Genomic DNA, 19827 nt, shown 5'->3' with positions numbered 1-19827 from the left:
AGTTCAAGTTGCATCAATGGTAGCTAATATAAACGGCACGCAGTTCAAGTTACTTCATCAGAGTCATTTTCTTTCACTGTAAACTATTAACCAAAGTTTGAGAAGAAGAAACACCTTATCCCTCACTATCCTTTCAAGTGTTAACTACAAGTCTACACAATCATCAAACAGCAAAGTATCTCAATCACCCAAAAAAAAAAGTTTAACCTCTTTGTTCCCATTTTTTTTACCGAGTATTCAAATCAAATTCACCATTCCCTCTCCAGTTCCCATGTTGACCAGTTTCTTCATCATTCAAGAAGTCTTCTTCAGGCTCCTTCTCTTCTCTCTGACTATTAATACTATTATTATTATTACTATTCACCCAACCACGCATCCTCATCATCATCTCATCAGGGTCCATGTACCGTCCCTGTTGTTGTTGCTGTTCTCCATAGTTCCCAAACGCATTACCTCTCAACGGATTATAACCCATCCCTTGTCCCGCTTGAGCCATAGCCGCCATCCTCAACCTCGCCTCATGAGCCTTCATCTCTCTATCCACCTCACTACATGCTTTCCTCTCCTCCATGAGCAAAAGCTGCTCAACAATCAACCTCTCCTCGGATCTTAACTCACCCTCCTTCCTCTTTTGAGTTATAGCGTTGAAAGCTTGGACTTGCTTCTCAAACGTCTCCGTGAACTCGCCCACTTTGGCTGCAATGTTGTCGTCCCATTGCTGACTGCGTGACACCGTTGTGTCTGAATGAAGAATCATCTCGTCTTCTTCCGCTTCGTAATCTGCTACTACGTGATAAGGTAACAACCTGCATAAATAGAGAAATAACAAACATCATTGTATTAAAAAAATGAACTTTTCAGTGATGGGTGGACTTTTGGATCTACAGAGAGATAAAAAAGTTGAAGACTTTATATTATATAATCTTATCACAAAATCAACCTTTAAAAAAAAAAAGGAATGGCCTTTTTGGATATTCATGAAATCAAGAATGAACCAATTGAATAAAGGTCGAACCTTTCGCAAGCGTCTTCGAGAGAAACGAAAGGACGCTTGTAATCAGGATGGCAGACACGCCACGCGTCTTGGTAAGCGAACTGTAACTCCATTTGATTCAACGGACGCATCTGCTTCTTCTCTTGTTGCTGTTGTTGCTGTGAGGGTTGCATCATCATCATCATCGGTCGCTGTTGTTGCTGCTGAACGTTAGGGTTGTGAAAAGCCGGGTTAACGGGTCGGTTCTGGATTAAACCCGGAGCGTTGGGGAACCTCGACATGGCCGCCTGTTGCTGCTGCTGCCTCTGGAGATGATGCTGCATCAGGAAGAGCTGTTGCTGACGCTGCTGCATCTGTTGTTGCTGCTGCATTTGGAGCAAGAGTTGGTGTTGTTGGTTCGATTCCTCCATTTTTCGAGTTTTTTAGGGTTTGGGTTTGCAGATGTTCTTCTCCGCCATGAAAATGATTTTGAAGGGAAGGAAAAGGACATGAGATACGTGTGACTTTCTCGTACTGGGATTTATACAAAGCCCATTAAAGGCCCATTTTGTTCTTAACAGATGATTACTAAGCCCCATGGGCTTTTGACCAATAAAATAAATTCCTTCTCTATATGCTTTGCTCGTTCGGGATCAATTGGGATTCGCTTTCATTCTCGTGACGGGTTTTTAGATTTATGAATTTCAACCCTTTTCAAATATTAAAAAATTCGGTTTGGATTCGGTTCATGAACTTAGATTTAATCGGGTTTGGTTTGGATTTAGTAACACTTCCAAAAATCGGTGCAACCCAACAGCATTTTGGGTATTTTCATGAAGTTTCTAGTTCTAAAATATTGTTTTGTATTTAGTTAACTTAAACCCGAAAATAAAATAAATGAAGGAAACAAAGACTAGAAATCAAAACTGAAATAAAAAAATGCTTTTAAGACGATTGTTTTTTGGTTCTAATGTAATTTTTTTAAAAAATAAAAATAATAAAACAAGAAAACAAAACTCAGAAAACAAATCATATCCGATAAATCCAAAGCAAAAACATATCAAACCAGAGAATAAATATCATCAAATACCAAAATATATTAAACTAATAAGTATTTGAGCTAATTATTTATGTAATAGCTAAATATTTATTTTAGATATTCAATGATATCATTAGAGTATTTTGAGTACTTATTCGGAACTGAATACGTGTTTGGTATGAGTATTTTTCAGAATTTTGATGTTTTCGGGTTTTTTGGAATATCCATCAGTTTGGATTTGGTTCAGATAAAATCCATAACCGAAATACCATAAAACAAGTCTCATTTGGTATTTATGTCAGATTCGGTTCGGTTCAGATTCATTTTTATCAAACCTGGTTTGATTTAGGTTTTCGGATTTGATAATGATTTTGAGTTGTCTTTCTTATATTTAAATCTGTGGATTATGATTCTTAGCTGTCTTTTTCTTATTTAAACCTATCTTTCTTCCTTTCTTTAATCTCACACAAAATTTTATATTAGTATATACTTTTACGGAAATTATTTGTTTTCACAAAGGTTGCCATTATAGTCTTCAGTCTCATGAAAATCCAGATCAGAGCCTTGTAGTCTCTGTTACTTAAACCTCAAACTATCTCAAAAGTCAACGCTCTGTGTTGTTCATTTGATGAGACCATGTCTTTGGGGTGAATCTATAAACGTTTGTGCATATCCCATTCTATTATATATAGAACCTCAAAAGAGAAGAAAGGAGCCACAGAGACAAGAACCTCGCGGTGAAAATGAAGTTGTTTGATGCTCACTGTCACCTTCAAGATAAGAGAGTCATCGACAAAGCCCCTGAGCTCATATCTGCTGCTTTAGCTGTTGGTGTTACCAATTTCGCAGTCAATGGAACCTCTGAGGTATTTTAAAACATTTTTATGATCATTCGGACACTGTTACAAAAATGGTGGATACTTTATTAACCGGTTTTGTCTTTTTGGAAGCAGAAAGACTGGGACTTGGTGAAAGAGATGGGAGAGATGTATCCTTCTGTGATTCCTTGCTTTGGAATTCATCCTTGGTATGGATGTTGTATGCAAATAAATCATTGTCATAAAAATGGTCATAACAGAAACATTTATTCTATAATGATTTAAAAAAAAAAATCAGTCTAATTGTTCAAAAAATCGGTCTATGCGCCCGTCTAAGCACTAGTCTCTTATAAGACGTCTAATATTCCGCATACCGAGTTTTTGAACATTGCAAATGATCTTTCAGATCAGACCTTTTTCTTTTCATTCATGTTTTTGTTTTTTTTTCCAGGTTTATTGCAGATAGGAGCCCTCATTGGCTTAACACATTGAGGATGCTCTTTGAGACAACTCCTACGGCTGCTGTTGGGGAGGTTAAGCCTCTTCATATCTTTGATACTTGGTTCATCAAAACTTTAACGATATGTTTTTAAATAAATGGTTTTGGAGAGTATATTGAAAAACCCTTTTTGTCTGATATCTCTAAAGAGCATTGATGTCAAACTAATAACATTTTTGCGCAGATTGGTTTGGACAAAAGTCCGTTAGCAGCAGGCATTGATTACTCAGACCAACTTGCCGTGTTTCGCCCTCAGCTTGAACTTGCCAAAGAACTGAACAAACCAGTAGCTGTTCATTGCATCGATGCATTCGATGATCTGCTCGAGATAATGAGGTATATGTTTATACAACGATTGAAGGGAAAACCCATTATGTTTTTTGTTCCGTATGTAGCATCTAAGTTCCTCGATATAAATATATGCAGATCCGTAGGGCCTTTTCCTGCTGGTGTGATTCTTCATTCATTCAATGGTACAGCTGAAGTTGTTCCTAAACTTGCTGAGCTTGGTGCATACTTCTCCTTATCAGGCTGGTTCACTTACATTGATGAGAAAATCGCAAAGAACACTTTGAAATCGGTTTGTTTTATTCCCTCAATAACTATACAACAACTTGATAAAGAAAAAAAAATGATTTATATATATATTCCTCCGGTCTTTTGTAGATTCCTTCCGATAGGTTCTTGTTAGAGACAGATTCTCCTGACGGGTTACCAAAATCAGATGAGAGCTCGGAGCCAACTCTCAATGAACCTGCAAACATTGTTGCTGTATGATATTAAATTATTCTTACCTTTTTCTTGTTTCTTCTGAAAATATATTACACCTTTATTGTCGGATGTTTTACGTGATTAACAGGTACTAGAATATGTTTCAAACCTGTCAAACATCAAGAAAGAAGACCTTGCGGAGTTAACGTATGGGAACACTGTAAGATTGTTTTCTTATCCAGGTTCTAAATTGCTTTAAGACCAATAAATGGTGTGTGTGTATGTGTGTGTCTCTACAACATCAAAGGGACAGAAAACTCATCATCTTCTGCTTCTGCTGTTGCTTATTTGTTTGTTGTTAATAAAACTAAGCCATCTACCAAAACCATCTTTCACTAATTGTTGGTTCTGTAACTTGGTGGAGGTTCTTTGACCAATATGTACTTTAATTTTCTCGTCTTGTGTAAAACAGTTATGTTGTTATTACTGTCGTAATAATAAAAGTGATATCTAATAAGGTTTTAATCTTTGTCTCTATATGTATAAGTACAATGTGTGAGAGTGAAACTATAAATCAAGGAAAAAGAAAAGAAACTGATCTTGAATAAGACTGATCTCCTAAAGCATGATATAACTTTGAATGTAATACGCTTTCATCAAAGGCTTGTGAATTCAAAGGACGATAAGCTTCCATTGAGAATTGTTGGGCAGGTTTTGTTTGTTTCTCAGAAGCAATTTCACGATAAGGTGGCTAGAGAAAGAATATTAAATTGAGAAAATAATAATAAGAAGCTTTTTGAGGCTCGACGTAGAATCTGATCACATCAAGAAAAGAGAGAGTGAGAATCTAGAATGTACGCCAAGAAGAAGATCAAAAAACGAAGATAAAGGAAGAGGAAGTTTGGTTCATTGGTTGCATGGCTTCTTTGACTGTGGTCCGTGGATGCTTGCAATTGTCATATCAAGAAGAGGAGGAAGACTTATCATCACTACAAATAACAACATCACTCTCTCTTCTTTTTGGCTTTTTTTTCCTTTATTCAAAACGTGAGCATACGTAATCTTAATGTAATACATTCGAGATTGTCATGTGAACAAAGAAATAAAAAGTACCAGTCTTTTATCTTTGTAAAATAAGTCGAGTAGATGAATTAGGTCTTGACCGATGAAAAAGTTGGTCTTGACTAAAGTATTTGCTACACTACAGTGCGTAGCACATTTTAAGTAAAAAACATTTACATGAAAGATTATACGTTTTGTTAACTTCCTTTGTCGGCTAATACATTTTGTTAATTGAAGCACGCAATATATTTTTTAATATTTCATTTTAGATAAATAATTTTAGTGGTTGATATATGACAAAACGTTTCAAATGTGTTTTAGATGAAAATTAATGTGTTATATTTTAAAATCATCAATCGAACAATTTAATCTCATCTATGGACTAAGGTATAGTAGTTCATAATCAAAGAAAAATCATTATGCAAGAGAAACTGGAGCTTTATTTTCTTAAACACAACAACACAACACTCAATTATCCCCTCACACACAAATAAGCACTTTAATTACATTGAAGTTTCAGCTATAGTCACTCAATCATGACTAGCAAAGCAAGAGAACAGCTTGTTGAAAAAAGACCTTTGAGTTTTCGGCTTAGGACCAGCATGTGGTGCTTCTGATTGTGATGATGATGGCATTTCAGCATGATCATCATCATCATCATTATCATCATCCATGCAGTAAACGATCTCGTTTTCATCACATCCTCTTTCTCTTGCCTTTCTAGCCTCTTCTAGAAACTTATCAAACGCGTTTATAACGTATTTGGAAGCGTCTGTAACGCAAGTTTCTTTGCAAAGCTTGTGCATTAATTCTTCGTTTTTGTAGTCTCCTTTTAATCCCGCAGCCATGATGACGAGGTCCTCTTGGATTTCACTTAACTGTGCACTTTCTTCTGCCACCGTCGCTCTCAGTTTAACCGGAATCGACAATGTTGCTAAAAAGCAAAAATATTGGAGTTTTATCCGAAATAATCATAATTTTTATAGAACTATTAATAAATGAAGACTCAATAGTTACCAGGGCAATCTTGTCTCGGTGAATCTCTTGTAATAACAGATTCAAAAGTGCCAGCCCATGAATCTCTCTTTGTCAAGAAATCTTTGAGGTTGAAAATTTTCTTGACCGTTGCAGGAATTGATGAGTGCTCATATTGTGACCTAGGGTACGGTCCATTCGGCACATGAAGAACTACACATTTTACCAAAATAATCAAATTTTACTTTAAGAAGATTAAACTAAATTAGATGTGTTTGATTATAAATTACTACGTTTCCTAAACATAAAATTTGATAAATGAAACTTGGAGAGACTACAAAGTAATCATTTAATTTACCTGTGCCAGGCTCAATCCAAGGAGAGATGAAGAAAGTCGGAACCCTAACGCCAAGCCGGTTAAATTCAAACTTATACGGTTCAGGTCCCAATAAACCGTCCGGGTTAGGAACTCCCTCGACAGGAGTAGGTACATGGTCGTAAAACCCACCATGCTCATCATATGTTATAATGAATAAAATCTCGTTCCACTGAGGACTTGATCTCAAGGCCTCATACACCTCTTTCACGAGCTTTTGACCTTCGGAAACATCGTGGGATGGATGATCATCGTTCGCTGGCGTTGACAATAGATCGAACCAACGTTGTTCGACCACGACATAGTTTGGTAACTTGCCTTCTTTGCAATCTTTCTTAAATTGTAATCCATATTGGTGAAAATGTGTCAAATATTTCAGTTTCCTCAGATTTCTGAAAACACACAAAAATATTATTAGAATTGTAATAATTATTTATTTTAGCTAGAAGGTTGTTAAACTGTAATAATCATGAAAACACAAATCATTTGGTTATAACGTTTGAAACAAAACCTATAGAAAAGAGTAGAAGGAGGGAACTGGTAATAAATGCCAAAGCTAAAACCAGCTTCATCCAGCGACTCGAATATTGTCTTTTGTGGAAATCCTTCGATTAGTAGTTTCTTGTCGTTGCTCGTTGCTCCATGTGATGTTGCCGAATGTACGAACGATCGGTTTGGCTGCGTCGACGCCGGAACCGACGCAAACCACCTGTCCAAACAAGATTGTCAAGAACATGAAATTTTCTATAAATGAGGACAACTAAAAATAAGGACAAAGTCACACATCGAAAGTTGAAATGAATCTTAAATAATATGTAAGCGATATGAGCCGAGCCGCCGTACTTATCACTTATGGCAAAGTTTTGAACCAACTCCTTGTAAACCGGCAAAGCGTCAGGTTTAAATCCATTCATAACCGCAGAAGACATCCCTTTCTTGTTTCGTTCGGCGTTTTGAGTGAAACCGGACATGGTAGCTGGACCCGGGTTTGGATCCGGGTGACTTACATCCCATGGCTTACCGAACACTTGTTCATAGATATCCTGAATGGAGTGACCTGGATCCGGGTCAACGTACTGAGACTGGTCGCCAAAGACGACATGGAGAGAGTTAGGGTCAGAGGAGGAAACCGGGTTTGATTTTGGGTCTGACTTCGTGACACCGTCAATATCCTGGTTTAGCTCTTTGAACCAACCGAGCGTATGGTCGAAAGAACGATTCTCTTGAACCAACACGACGACGGTTTTGATTGGATATGATCCTGAGCCTATAGTCGTCTCTGCCATTTTGCCTCTTTTGTATTGTGAATGTTCAATGTTTGAGAAGAAAACAATGCCTGCAGGGATTATAATATATAGTCCAACACATTATATACACATAGTAAACATAATAAATAGTTTATTTACGCTCTCGTGTAAATATACTGTTGTACATGTATGATGTATCCATTGAAGATTTCAAGAAAAGAGTTTTAGATGAGTAAGCAAACAGCAAATCATAAAGACGCACGTCATGGTTATTATCCATTGAATGTAACCCAATTTTGTAAGGAGTAATTGATAGCAGGCACTACTCAAAAGATAGTAAGTTACCATTAGTTTCTGAAGTTTTTTTTTTGTATCCAGTCTTTTCTGTTTATTTTGCTCTTACTCTTGTACTTTTCTTGTAGTCATATATCCTCGAAAAAATTAAATGTTTTTTTCTTTAAAGTCATTTCCTTGCAGATAAATAATAGTACACGACTTTCGTTACTTGCGAGTTGTGACTTCTAAACAGACACAAACACGAGAAGGAAAAAAAGTCAAGATAAAACGATATGCACGTAATGGCAATGGATATAAAGAGAATATGCTAATAATTCTTTTTTTTTTGGGTGCAAATATGCCAATAATTCTATATCAACAAGATAATATGCGAATACGTCTGCAATTAAATAAAGAGAACACTTACATTATACCTTTTCATAAAATAAATATAAATATATTACTCGTACCTGTGGGAATAAAAAATAAATAGAATTCGTACGATCTTCCGATCAAGGTGGAACTATAATTAACTTTTGTGTATATTTTTTGATAAAAATGTAGATTTGTATTTCTGCATGGAATTGCGACAGTACCCAACAACGTTGTATCGTACGACGAGAATGGATTGCCTGATATGTATTCTGTCAAAAGTAACTGTGTCATTTTGTTGCATCCAATCGTAGTAACGAAAAAGGGTAACTTGTACTCAATCAATTTTGTGACGTCCGATACAAGAAATGGAATTTAAAGGCGTGCCTAAATTTCTTCTAGATGTTGGAAAGTCCAACCATTTTGTTGCTCAAAAAAGTAACTGTGTCATTTTGTTGCTAAAAAAAAAAGATGTTGGAAAGTCCAACCAGCATTATCAGATGCGTTACGTCAGCAGTTTTGTTATCTTACGTCAGCAATTAGGTTGACTATAAATAAATTTGTGTACTGAATCTGAGGCCATTGGATAGTAATAAAATGCAAATGTTTTATTATATGTCTCATGGTCTCATGAATCATGATCCAAAAGACACATCAATTTAATTGTAATACGTAGGTAACGTTTCCTGGGAAACAAAGTGGACCAGCAATTATCAGAAAACCCATTAAGCGTTTTACAGCAAGAATGCCTCAACCCACCACGATGTCCATTGAATAGCCCATGAATTGCCTCGAAACAACCTTCTACACTCTTGATGGCATCCATACATTCTCTAGGGTGGAACCCTTGAAGTTGAGGATCTTCTTCTTTCATCACTTTTGCTTTGTTTCGGTTGTTGTCTAGACGATGCATTTTATTAGCCGATGACAACTCGATCATCAGGCCAAAGAAGATAACAGCTACAAGAATTGAGATTGGGTTGCTTTTAGCCATCACGAAAAGAAGATCAAGATATGCTATGAGTATTTAGAATGATTTTTTTCCTCTGGAACTTGTGTTTAGATATATAGGGTGATAGTGTGTGTAGGTGTGAGATATACAAACACCCTTGATTTTAGGAGGATTAATGCCTTCAAAATAATGATGACATCTTTTTATTTTGTGTCTACATACTTTATCATGAACTATATGATGTCATTGTGGTGAACCGGCGGTGATAATGTGTTACCGCTTAACTTACCAAATTTTTTAAAAATCATCAACTTCCCAAAACTTGATAAACATATATACATTCAATGACTAAGCATTTTATATTTGGAAACCAAAACCTCGACGTAGAGATCGTACTGAAAATCAAACTACAAATAACATTTTCATTGAATTTTTCTTCGGGTTATTATATGTCTTTACCAAGAAAGCTTACTCTATATGTAAATGTTTTTACGTTTACTTTAATATGCATACATACATATTTTTATGACACTCCAATTTACAAATGGAATAAAAGTTTTAGTGAAATATATGAAAACACTCTCGTGATTGGATAATTTGTGTACTCGTACAAATCAACGCGTTGAGAGGTGGAGCCTGGTTTCTCTCAGGAGATTTCAATGACATCTTAAACGGGCAAGAGAAATCAGGGGGAGCTGAAAGACCAGAGAGCTCTTTTGTTGATCTGCGTTCCTTCATGTCTGAAGGGGATCTATACGATATAAAACATTCAGGGGACTTTTTGTCTTGGCGAGGAGTTAGACATGACCATGTAGTACGTTGCCGTCTGGATAGGGCTGTTGCAAACAGCAGCTGGTACGAGGATTTCTATGCAGGTCACAGCGAGTATCTTAAGTTCGGAGGATCAGATCACAAGCCCATCATTACTTGTTTTGACACTACACGAAGGAAGGGTAAAGGCTTGTTCCGGTTTGACAGGAGACTTAAAGACAACCCTGCAGTTCAAGAATTAGTTGAGAAACATTGGAGACAATCCGGAACAGCACCTGTCTCCAGGAAAATAGCCATTGTGCGGTCAGCAATAGTAAAATGGAATAAAGAGCAACAGAGAAACAGCAGGGAGATCATTGAGCAAAGGAAGAACGATCTTGAGGAGGCAATGACGAGCGCTAATGATGATGCAGCCCTGCTAGCAATCCTAAACCAAGAGCTGAAAGAGGCATATAAGTCTGAGGAGGAGTTTTGGAGACAGAGGAGCAGGACCCTATGGCTCAGCCTAGGTGATCGGAACACAGGCTATTTCCATGCCACAACAAAGGGTAGGAAAGCTAGAAATTGTATCTCTGTTCTAGAGGATGCCGAAGGTGGAGTGCATCACAAGGAAGAAGCAATCACCAAAACTATCGTGAATTATTTCACAGAACTTTTCACCTCTCATGAGGAAGAACGTGAACAAATCGTTAACCAGGCGCTATCTCCATTGATCACTGCGGCTGACAATGAGAAGCTTGTAGGAGAACCATCAGCGGAGGAAATCAAATTGGCAGTATTTTCGATACATTCGGATAAAGCTCCTGGGCCGGACGGTTTCTCTGCGGGTTTTTTCCAGGCCAACTGGAAGACAGTCGGAGATGACATAGTCCGAGAGATTCAAACCTTTTTCGCATCAGGCCTAATGCCGAACGGTATAAATGACACGCACATCAGGCTGATACCCAAGGGAGAAGGACCTCGGTTTGTAGCAGATTATAGACCAATTGCGCTATGCAACGTCTACTATAAGATAATCTCTAAGCTTCTCACCCGAAGACTACAACCGATCCTCTCGACCTTAATCTCAGAAAATCAGTCAGCTTTTGTACCGGATCGAGCCATCTCCGACAATGTGCTCATAACACATGAAGTTCTCCATTTCCTCAAAACGTCTACAGCTAGTAAGCATTGCTCCATGGCTGTTAAGACGGATATGAGCAAGGCATACGATAGACTCGAGTGGAGCTTCATTGAGCTAGTTCTTAAAAGATTGGGTTTCGATCAGAAGTGGGTCGGCTTGATTATGCAGTGTGTGACTACAGTCTCTTTCTCTTTTCTGATCAATGACACGGCCAAAGGGAGAGTCATTCCAACACGAGGTTTGCGGCAAGGAGACCCGCTGTCTCCTTACTTGTTCATCCTTTGCAGTGAAGTCCTTTCCGGGTTATGCTTGCAAGCTCAAAGCGAGGGATCGTTACAAGGAATCCGAGTTGCAACAGATTGCCCTCGAGTCAATCATCTCCTTTTTGCAGATGACACGATGTTTTTCTGCCGGACAAACCAACAGAGCATCAACAAGCTGAATGAGATACTGAAGCTATACGAGCAAGCATCAGGACAGATGATAAACAAGCAGAAATCAGCAATTACATTCTCCCGGAAAGCGCCACAGAGCCTGAAAGACAGAGTAAAAAAGGAGCTGGATATACAAAAGGAGGGGGGAGTGGGGAAGTATCTTGGACTACCCGAGCATTTTGGGAGACGGAAAAAAGATCTTTTCACCTCAACAGTGGACAGAATCCGGCAAAAAGCTAAGGGGTGGTCAACGCGATTCCTATCTTCAGCGGGCAAAATGGTTATGCTTAAGTCGGTTCTCTCGGCAATGCCGAACCACTCGATGTCTTGCTTCAAGTTACCGACTTCTTTGTGCAAACGAATTCAGTCCGCCTTAACTAGATTTTGGTGGGATCCAAACCAAGACCAACAGAAGATGGCATGGATCTCATGGAGTAAGATGACAAACTCGAAAAGAGATGGAGGCCTTGGGTTTAGAGACATTCAAAGTTTCAATGACGCGTTACTGGGCAAATTAAGTTGGCGGATTTTGGAGAACCCGGACTGTTTACTAGCACGTATACTGCAGGGAAAATACTGTAAGTACAGTCCGCTGCTAGAGGTCCAAGCGTCACAGAACTGTTCACACGGGTGGAGAAGTATACTGATTGGGCGAGACTTGGTCAATAAGCACCTTGGATGGGCAATAGGCAATGGAGAGACAGTCCAAATATGGTCGGATGCATGGCTATCAACGACCAAAGCAGAGACACCAATGGGACCAGCAACTGAACAGACTAATGAAGCCTTTGTCAAGACCCTATTTCAAGCAAATTCGTGCGAGTGGGACATAGGTAAAGTGGAAACTTTGTTCCCAGAGATCGCCCATAAGATACTAAGTATCAAACCAAGCAAGGAGAAAGGCCCCGACAAGAGAATCTGGTTAAAACATGATTCTGGGAAGTATAATACGAAGTCTGGATACCTAGCGGCTTTAGAAGATAAGCCGGATGAGGCAGGGGCTGCAGCATTAAGACAGGTCCCATGGATTAAGAAAGTGTGGGAGTTGCATACACCAACGAAGATCAAACTACTAATATGGAAAGCGATCCATGGAGGCCTCCCAGTCAATGAGAGACTAGCAGCTCGGAACATTATCCCAACAGCTGAGTGTGGCGTTTGCGGAGCCGTGGAATCTATAGATCACGTCTTTTTCTCATGCCCTCTTGCTCAGGAAGTGTGGAGAATGGTCCCAGTCAAGAATGATATATTGCCCTTGGAGTCGGATCGTTTTGTTGATAATTGGATCGCAGTTGTTGGTGCGGTGAGCCTACCACCTACGGGAGTAAATGCTGGTTCAATCACAGCCTGGGTAATATGGAGGTTATGGACCACAAGAAACTACAGAATCTTCCAAGAGAAAATCTTTACACCTCAGGAAGTGGTTACGAAGGCGATTGTGGATGCTAAGGAATGGGCAGTAGCGCAGGAAAAGAAGACGGACCCTGAACCTTCCAAGAAACGGGCGGGAGAAACAATAAGAATTGGAATCACCTGCAAAACTGACGCTGCCTGGAATCAGGAAAGAATGGCTGCGGGAGCAGCTTGGAACTTCTCACAACTGAATTCTGGTCTCAATAGGTCGGATTCAGAAATTTTCACCTATGTGAAATCACCCCTCGTGGCGGAGGGGCTTGCCTTGCGCGCAGCAATGGAGCAGGCACTGGTATTAGATTACAATCAAATCTCTTTTGAATCAGACTCGAAGATGTTGGTGACAGCAATACTAGAGGACTCATCCTACGCAGATTTGCATGGAATCTTATCGGACATCAAAACGTTGAAAGAGGCGTTCACCTCTGTTTCTTTTCGCTGGGTTAACAGAGACTCTGTTTCCTCTGTTGACTTACTAGCCAAGCAAACTTTAAATGCTTTTGTATTGAACCTTTAAGTTTTATTTAATCAGTTGGTGCACAAAAAAAAAAAAAAGATTGGATAATTTGTGTAATATTTATATGTTTGTTTAGATAATGATGTTAATGATTGGCGTTACATCATAGTTTTTCTTATTAAAAGCTCAACAAAAATGCTAAACATATGTTTAATCATTAGAAATTTCTGAAAACGAGAAATAATATATGAAATGGTATGAAACGTATAAAGTATGAAACTATGAAATGCTACTTATATTCTAGGTGGCGACATTATTTTTTTTTTAAAAAGCATACAGAATAAATTTAAAGTAGATACTTCAGAATAAATGGGCAGTAATTTTCAAAACTTTACACATAAAGAGAGAAAATTGCTCTCTGTTTCCAAATGGTTTAACAATGATTCTCTCTAACCGGTATAAGATTACCAACCGGATAAGCTAATTCGCATCAAATTTTCTAAAATTAACCGTTTTTGTTTCAATTCGGTAAACGGTAATTTCTGGTTCTAACAAATTTACCCGCCACTGAACTCCGCCCCAGAAAATTCGAAATTCCTCCGCCTGCTTGACTCGCCGCCGACTCTGACGACGGCGGCGGCGTCTTCTCTCCTTCCTCATCTCCTCCACGCCGAGACGTCCCTACACCCGCTGATTCCTCCTCGTCGTCTTCAATCTCCCTGAGTATATCGGCGATCAAGACCACGGAGCCTGAATTTACCGACGCCGATCTCCGATCTTCTCGCTCCGGTGGTTTCGGCGTCGATCTGCCGTTCTCGTTAGCCACCGTCTCATCCCGAGATCTGGCCATTTCCAGATCTAAGTCAACAACGACGGAATCTTCACTCAGACGGTGGCCATCGTTCGCTGCGGAGATTCGCTGATTAGATGCGGAGACGGATTCAACGTTCCCGGCGATGAAGGCGCGGCAGAGAGGGCAGTTAGAGTGAGACTTCAACCACGTATCAATACACGCCACGTGGAACGCGTGGTTACACTCAGGTAACAACCTCAACCGCTCGTTCTCCTGAAACTCACACAAACAAACTGAACAGTCCGAAGATTCCACGAATCCGTCTCCCTTCCTGTATCTGTAAACCGTTATCGATTTAATCAGAGTCTCATCGAGTCCATCTCGGGTCGGATCCGAAGCTCCGTTGTTTCCCTCCGGAGTTTCGGTGACGAAGGAAGAGATACTGATAGAGGCGGCGGTGGAGGAGGAGGCTTGGCGGCGGCGGTGGCAATACTTGGAGATTAGAGTGTAGTATCCGAGGAGGATGAAGGCGCTGGCGAGGATTCCGATGAGTGCGATGAGGAGAGGGGAGAAGTCAGAGGAGGAGGAATCATCTTCATCGTCGAGGAAGAAAGAAGGAGGAGGAGGTGGGAAGATGACGTAGCACCATTGAGGGCAGTAGACGCTGCATATTCCTTGTGAGCAGTCTCTGTAGGAATCGTATGTAGCCCATGGATTGTTTGGGTTTACTGTAGAACTCATTGATGGTGCTGTTGTTGCAGAGGAGAGAGGAAGGGAGGAAGAAGAATAAGAGAGGTGAAGTGTTCTTCTCTCTATCTCCTTTTCTTGGGGTATGCTTGTCTGTTAAGTGTTGAGATAATTGATATCATTAGAGAGATATATTAATCAAAGTTATGGTAGCTTTATATGATGATGATCATGTTAATTTAGTGAAGAAATGATGATTTTGTTAATTAAGTGAATGTTCTTCTTTTATAAACTAAAGGTGCAGAATATGCTTTTATTTATTTATTTCTCGTTGTTCTTTAGCTTTCGCTTTATGCTTCTTATCTTTGTGAAATAAATAATGCATACCTTGAGAAATGGGGTTGTGGAATAAATGGAGTTAATTTCTTAAAGTTTTGGAAATGTAAGTGATAGTATGTTCCACTGCTTATTACCGTATATCATATGGTTAAAGTGAAAGTTCGATTTATATATTATGAGTAAGAAAATGTTAGTGTTAACAAAGAAAATGAGGGTGGGTTAGGCATAAATAATGCACCTTGAGAAATGGGCTAGTGTAGTAAATGGAGTTAGTTAAGTTATCAAAAAAATTGAAAATGTAAATGATATTAAGTTCCAGTAATTATTACGTATGATTCATACCTCTACATCATAAGTAAACATTGTGATTTATACTCCCTCTGTTTTTAATTATAATTAGTTTTACATAAAAGCACAAATATTTAGAAAATTGTTATCTAAAAAAATATATCATTTAATCAATTAATTTAACCAATTATAAAAAACTTAACATTATTTTATTGGTCACACAATATCCAATAAATGAAAAAGTGCATTGAAATATGTAAACTACTTATATTGTGAAACAAATTTTTTTTGGTAAAACTACCTACATTTAAAAACAGAGGGAGTATTTATTTTGAGTAAAGAAAAGGTTAGTGTTAACAAAGAAAAAGGAGAGTGGTTTAGTCTTTTTCAAGGCATAATTAAGTAATTAACAATGGTTGGTGAAGTGTTGACGAATGTGAACATGGGCCACGTGGATGTCAGAGTTTATTCACGTAATTTATGGATTTGTGGTCAGAAAATACAGTACAGTTTACATCATGTGTATACTGACTAGTGTCTACAAAAGTATTTATCGACATCAACGTACGTACTACGTAGTAATAAAAACAATTTTCACTGCTGCATGCATTATGATTTTTTTTTTTCATTTTCCGTTTTCTAATTTAATAGCAATGTAGAATTTTCCAAGAAAGGTTAATTGCTATAGCATCTTTGATAACGTCTATCACATCGACATGTTTTGTAGGAAGAATCTTGCCATGATTATTAATTTATTATACTCCTTTTTTTTTGCTAAAATACCCCCTTTTGTTTTGACATCGATTATTATATTCCTAACCTAAATAACCATAAATTATAATTTGCAGGACGCTCGATGATTGATAAGAACTCTCCAGAGTCCAACCATTTGCTACAAAATAACATATGTACGTAGGAGTTATGTCTCATTAATATAATCTCGGTAATCGAATTTAAATTGCGATTCAAAACACACGATCATTTGTGTAACAAAAAGTAAAGAAATCATATTCATTAAAAAGTTAACATCCTGTCATTCTATGAATGACTTAATCGAGAACATAGTAAGGTTGATCTAATGATATACATGACCCTCTTCTGGGTTTAAGATAACTGTAAATTTAAGTATATGATATTATCTTAGATGATTGATTACACATACTGTTTGCACATGGCTAGAGTTGTCCCTTTGTTGTTGTTGTTGTGCCAACTGGTTAAAGTTAATTAGATACATTATATTATATAAACTCATGTTTTGGAAGAAATACTTTTTAGCTCGGTTTAAAACCAAAGCTCAACCCAAAAATAATTTATGTATAGGTTACTGTAATTAGGGGAAACAAATACCTAAACGACAATAAACAATATAAATACTAATAGCTACAACAATTATTGCTCAATATGAATCGCAGAATTAAGTAAACATGTTTGCAAAACTCGAGGATGGATCTGTTCTGTAGTCACACTAACTCTAAACTCGTCCTTTTCTGCGTTCGTCCAGTGCCTGCCCTCATGAAAATAAAGTTTATTAGTATATACTTGTAATGGTTATAATTGAGCATATATAGAAGATATCATATACGATTAGATAGAACCAACATGAATACAGGATAAGTCAGTTTCAGTAATTCTTAAAATACATTACCTTGCTTTGAAGCATTCTCATAGTCAAGACTAGTGTAACAAAACGCAAAAAATAATGATTTAAAAAATGAATTTGTAGAACAAAAATATGATAAAACTGGAAAAGTAAAATAAAAGAGCTGTTATATTATGTACCGAACATTGGGAGTGCTTATAATGTGAAGATCCATCATAACTTATCAAAACAAACTGTTTTGACTTTCCACATGGTACTTTTATTTGCAATTTTTTTTTCATGAGACACATTCTATTAACAAAACACATAGTTTTAAGTTTTTTTCTTTAAAAAAAAATTCGATGTGAAGAGATGTTTTACCAGGAGCTCTTTGAGTATTTCTCTTAGAAGCACAGCTTCTACGTTGTTGTTTAATAAGGGGACCTGATCTTTTCAAAATGACAGTACCAGGTTCCCAACTCTCTGTTGACTCCATCTATCAAAACCAAAAAAAAAGGTGATTAGATCCAAGACAGTTGATTCAAGCTCTGAGTTTCAAACTTACCAGGAGCTGCACATTAAAGGTTGCTTGACCTCTCTCTCTCTCTCTCTATACATATATATATATATATATATATATAACAATATCACTTACCATCACTGCATAATCAGATAGAAAGAGAGTCAAGACAACTGATCCAAACACATACTACCACTATAACATACTAGTGATATTTTCATCCATCCGTTTTTCAAAAAAATAGTGACTTTTCAGTTGTTATTCCATCGATTTAGGGAGTATTATGAAATTTTACTAAATTAATTGATAAACAAAATATATACGATTATCATATACCATGAAAAAGAACTTAAAATACATTAATACAAATGTAAAATGTGGTTAGAAATTTTTAAACAACAGTAAAGATTATAGGCTTCAGTATATAAAGTATTTATCAAAACTCAATATTTTCGTAGGGGTTGTTAACACATAGATTTTGAGAATTTTTTTTTAAAAATACGACAATATTGTTTTAATGCATAGTTGCATCCTACATGAAAAAGAGCTTAAAATACATTAATACAAATGTGGAATGTGGTTAGAAATTTTTAAACAACACAAAAGATTATAGGCTTCAGTATATAATATATTTACCAAAAACTTAACATTTTTGTGGGGGGGGGGGGGGGGGGGGGGGGTGGTTTAAACACATGGATTTTGAGAAAATTACAAAAATATGAAAATATTGTTTTAATGCATAGTTGGATCTTGCACTAATATATGATGATGTTCAAAGAGGGTTGGAGCCTTTGTTGTCACCGTTTTTCAAGAAAATAGTTATTTTATAGTGGTTATTCCATCAATTTAGGGAATATTATGAAGTTTTACTAAATTAATTGATAAAAACAATTGAACGATGCTCATTTACCATGAAAAGATTTTATCATACATTAATACAAATGTAGAATATGGTTAGAAATTTTAAAACAACACAAAAGATTATCGGCTTCAATATATAAAGTATTTACCAAAAACTCAATATTTTCGTAGGGGTTACCACATAGATTTTGAGAAAATTTCAAAAAATACGACAATATTTTTTTAATGCATAGTTGCATCCCGCAATAACATATGATGATGTTCAAAGAGGTTTGGAGCCTTTTTTTGTCTCCGTTTTCAAGAAAATAGTGATTTTATAGTGGTTATTCCATCGATTTAAGAAGTATTATGAAGTTTTACTAAATTAATTGATAAGAAAAATTCTATCGATTCCATATACCATGAAAAAGAGTTTCAAATACATTAATACAAATGAAGAATGTGGTTAGAAATTTTAAAACAACACTAAAGATTACAAGCTTTATTATATAATATATTTACCAAAAACTATATATTTTGGTAGGGACACATGGATTTTGAGAAAATTTTAAAAGATATGACAATATTGTTTTAATGCATAGTTGGATCCTGTACTAACATATGATTATGTTTAAAGAGGGTTGGAGCCTTTTTTGTTTCTGTTTTTCAAGAAAATAGTGATTTATAGTGGTTATTCCATCGATTTAGGGAATATTATGAAGTTTTACTAAATTAATTGATAAAAACAATTGAACGTTGCTCATTTGCCATGAAAAGAGTTTATCATACATTAATACAAATGTAGAATATGGTCAGACATTTTAAAACTACACTAAAGATTATAGGCTTCAGTATATAAATTATTTACCAAAAACTCATTATTTTCGTAGGAGGGTTACCACATAGATTTTGAGAAAATTTCAAAAAACACGACAATATTGTTTTAAACCATAGTTGGATCATGCACTAACATATGATGATGTTTAAAGAGGGTTGGAGCTTTTGTTTTTTCCGTTTTTCAAGAAAATAGTGATTTATAGTAGTTATTCCACCGATTTAGGAAATATTATGAAGTTTTACTAAATTAATTGATGACAAAAAAAAAATTGATAAAAACAATTGAACGATTCTCATTTACCATGAAAAGAGTTTATCATACATTAATACAAATTTAGAATATGGTTAGAAATTTAAAACAACACTAAAGATTATAAGCTTCAGTATATAAATTATTTACCAAAAACTCAATAGTTTCGTAGGGGTTAACCACATAGATTTTGAAA

General features: G+C 36.7%; 4 protein-coding genes across 5 annotated transcripts; 1 reads left to right on the top strand and 3 right to left on the bottom strand.

Annotated features, from left to right (window-relative positions):
- Positions 1-105: 105 nt before the first annotated feature.
- On the bottom strand, positions 106-1615 carry LOC125606986 (putative mediator of RNA polymerase II transcription subunit 12). Its single transcript, XM_048776315.1, has 2 exons — positions 1016-1615; positions 106-806 (listed from the first exon to the last, which is right to left on the bottom strand). Exons 1-2 carry the CDS (start codon positions 1402-1404, stop codon positions 227-229), a joined length of 969 nt encoding a protein of 322 aa, XP_048632272.1. The 5' UTR covers positions 1405-1615; the 3' UTR covers positions 106-226.
- A 922-nt stretch (positions 1616-2537) lies between these two features.
- BNAA01G34360D (uncharacterized metal-dependent hydrolase YabD) lies at positions 2538-4557 on the top strand. Of its 2 annotated transcripts, XM_013873731.3 has the most exons (7): positions 2559-2878; positions 2966-3039; positions 3282-3363; positions 3514-3665; positions 3756-3909; positions 3996-4100; positions 4189-4557. In XM_013873731.3, exons 1-7 carry the CDS (start codon positions 2756-2758, stop codon positions 4297-4299), a joined length of 801 nt encoding a protein of 266 aa, XP_013729185.3. In that variant the 5' UTR covers positions 2559-2755; the 3' UTR covers positions 4300-4557. The 2 variants fall into 2 exon arrangements, with proteins under 2 accessions (XP_048632274.1, XP_013729185.3); XM_048776317.1 differs by having other exon boundaries at positions 2538-2878; positions 3514-3909.
- A 207-nt stretch (positions 4558-4764) lies between these two features.
- LOC125606985 (non-specific phospholipase C4) lies at positions 4765-7804 on the bottom strand. Its single transcript, XM_048776309.1, has 5 exons — positions 7297-7804; positions 6965-7162; positions 6436-6845; positions 6120-6290; positions 4765-6036 (listed from the first exon to the last, which is right to left on the bottom strand). The coding sequence occupies exons 1-5, from the start codon at positions 7737-7739 to the stop codon at positions 5633-5635; spliced, it is 1626 nt and encodes a 541-aa protein (XP_048632266.1). The 5' UTR covers positions 7740-7804; the 3' UTR covers positions 4765-5632.
- A 6028-nt stretch (positions 7805-13832) lies between these two features.
- Positions 13833-15449, bottom strand: LOC106387303 (RING-H2 finger protein ATL51). The gene has a single exon (XM_013827133.3). It carries the CDS (start codon positions 15030-15032, stop codon positions 14019-14021), a length of 1014 nt encoding a protein of 337 aa, XP_013682587.2. The 5' UTR covers positions 15033-15449; the 3' UTR covers positions 13833-14018.
- Between the last annotated feature and the right edge of the window lie 4378 nt (positions 15450-19827).

This window comes from Brassica napus, chromosome A1 (genome assembly GCF_020379485.1).
Source record: "Brassica napus cultivar Da-Ae chromosome A1, Da-Ae, whole genome shotgun sequence".
Lineage (NCBI taxonomy): Eukaryota > Viridiplantae > Streptophyta > Magnoliopsida > Brassicales > Brassicaceae > Brassica > Brassica napus.
The sequence above is the reverse complement of the archived record's forward strand: the minus strand, read 5'-3'. Positions and strand labels throughout refer to the sequence as shown.

Bases quoted from the DNA above. Each gene is read 5' to 3' on its own strand.
- BNAA01G34360D (XM_048776317.1), top strand. From the start codon at position 2,756: ATGAAGTTGTTTGATGCTCACTGTCACCTTCAAGATAAGAGAGTCATC. The intron at 2,879-2,965 runs GTATTTTAAAAC...TTTTGGAAGCAG, and splicing joins CAGTCAATGGAACCTCTGAG to AAAGACTGGGACTTGGTGAA. The intron at 3,364-3,513 runs GTTAAGCCTCTT...ATTTTTGCGCAG, and splicing joins CTACGGCTGCTGTTGGGGAG to ATTGGTTTGGACAAAAGTCC.
- LOC125606985 (XM_048776309.1), bottom strand. From the start codon at position 7,739: ATGGCAGAGACGACTATAGGCTCAGGATCATATCCAATCAAAACCGTC. The intron at 7,163-7,296 runs GTACGGCGGCTC...TTGTTTGGACAG, and splicing joins AACTTTGCCATAAGTGATAA to GTGGTTTGCGTCGGTTCCGG. The intron at 6,846-6,964 runs GTTTTGTTTCAA...GTGTGTTTTCAG, and splicing joins CCTTCTACTCTTTTCTATAG to AAATCTGAGGAAACTGAAAT.
- LOC125606986 (XM_048776315.1), bottom strand. From the start codon at position 1,404: ATGGAGGAATCGAACCAACAACACCAACTCTTGCTCCAAATGCAGCAG. The intron at 807-1,015 runs GTTCGACCTTTA...CTATTTATGCAG, and splicing joins CTCGAAGACGCTTGCGAAAG to GTTGTTACCTTATCACGTAG.
- LOC106387303 (XM_013827133.3), bottom strand. From the start codon at position 15,032: ATGAGTTCTACAGTAAACCCAAACAATCCATGGGCTACATACGATTCC.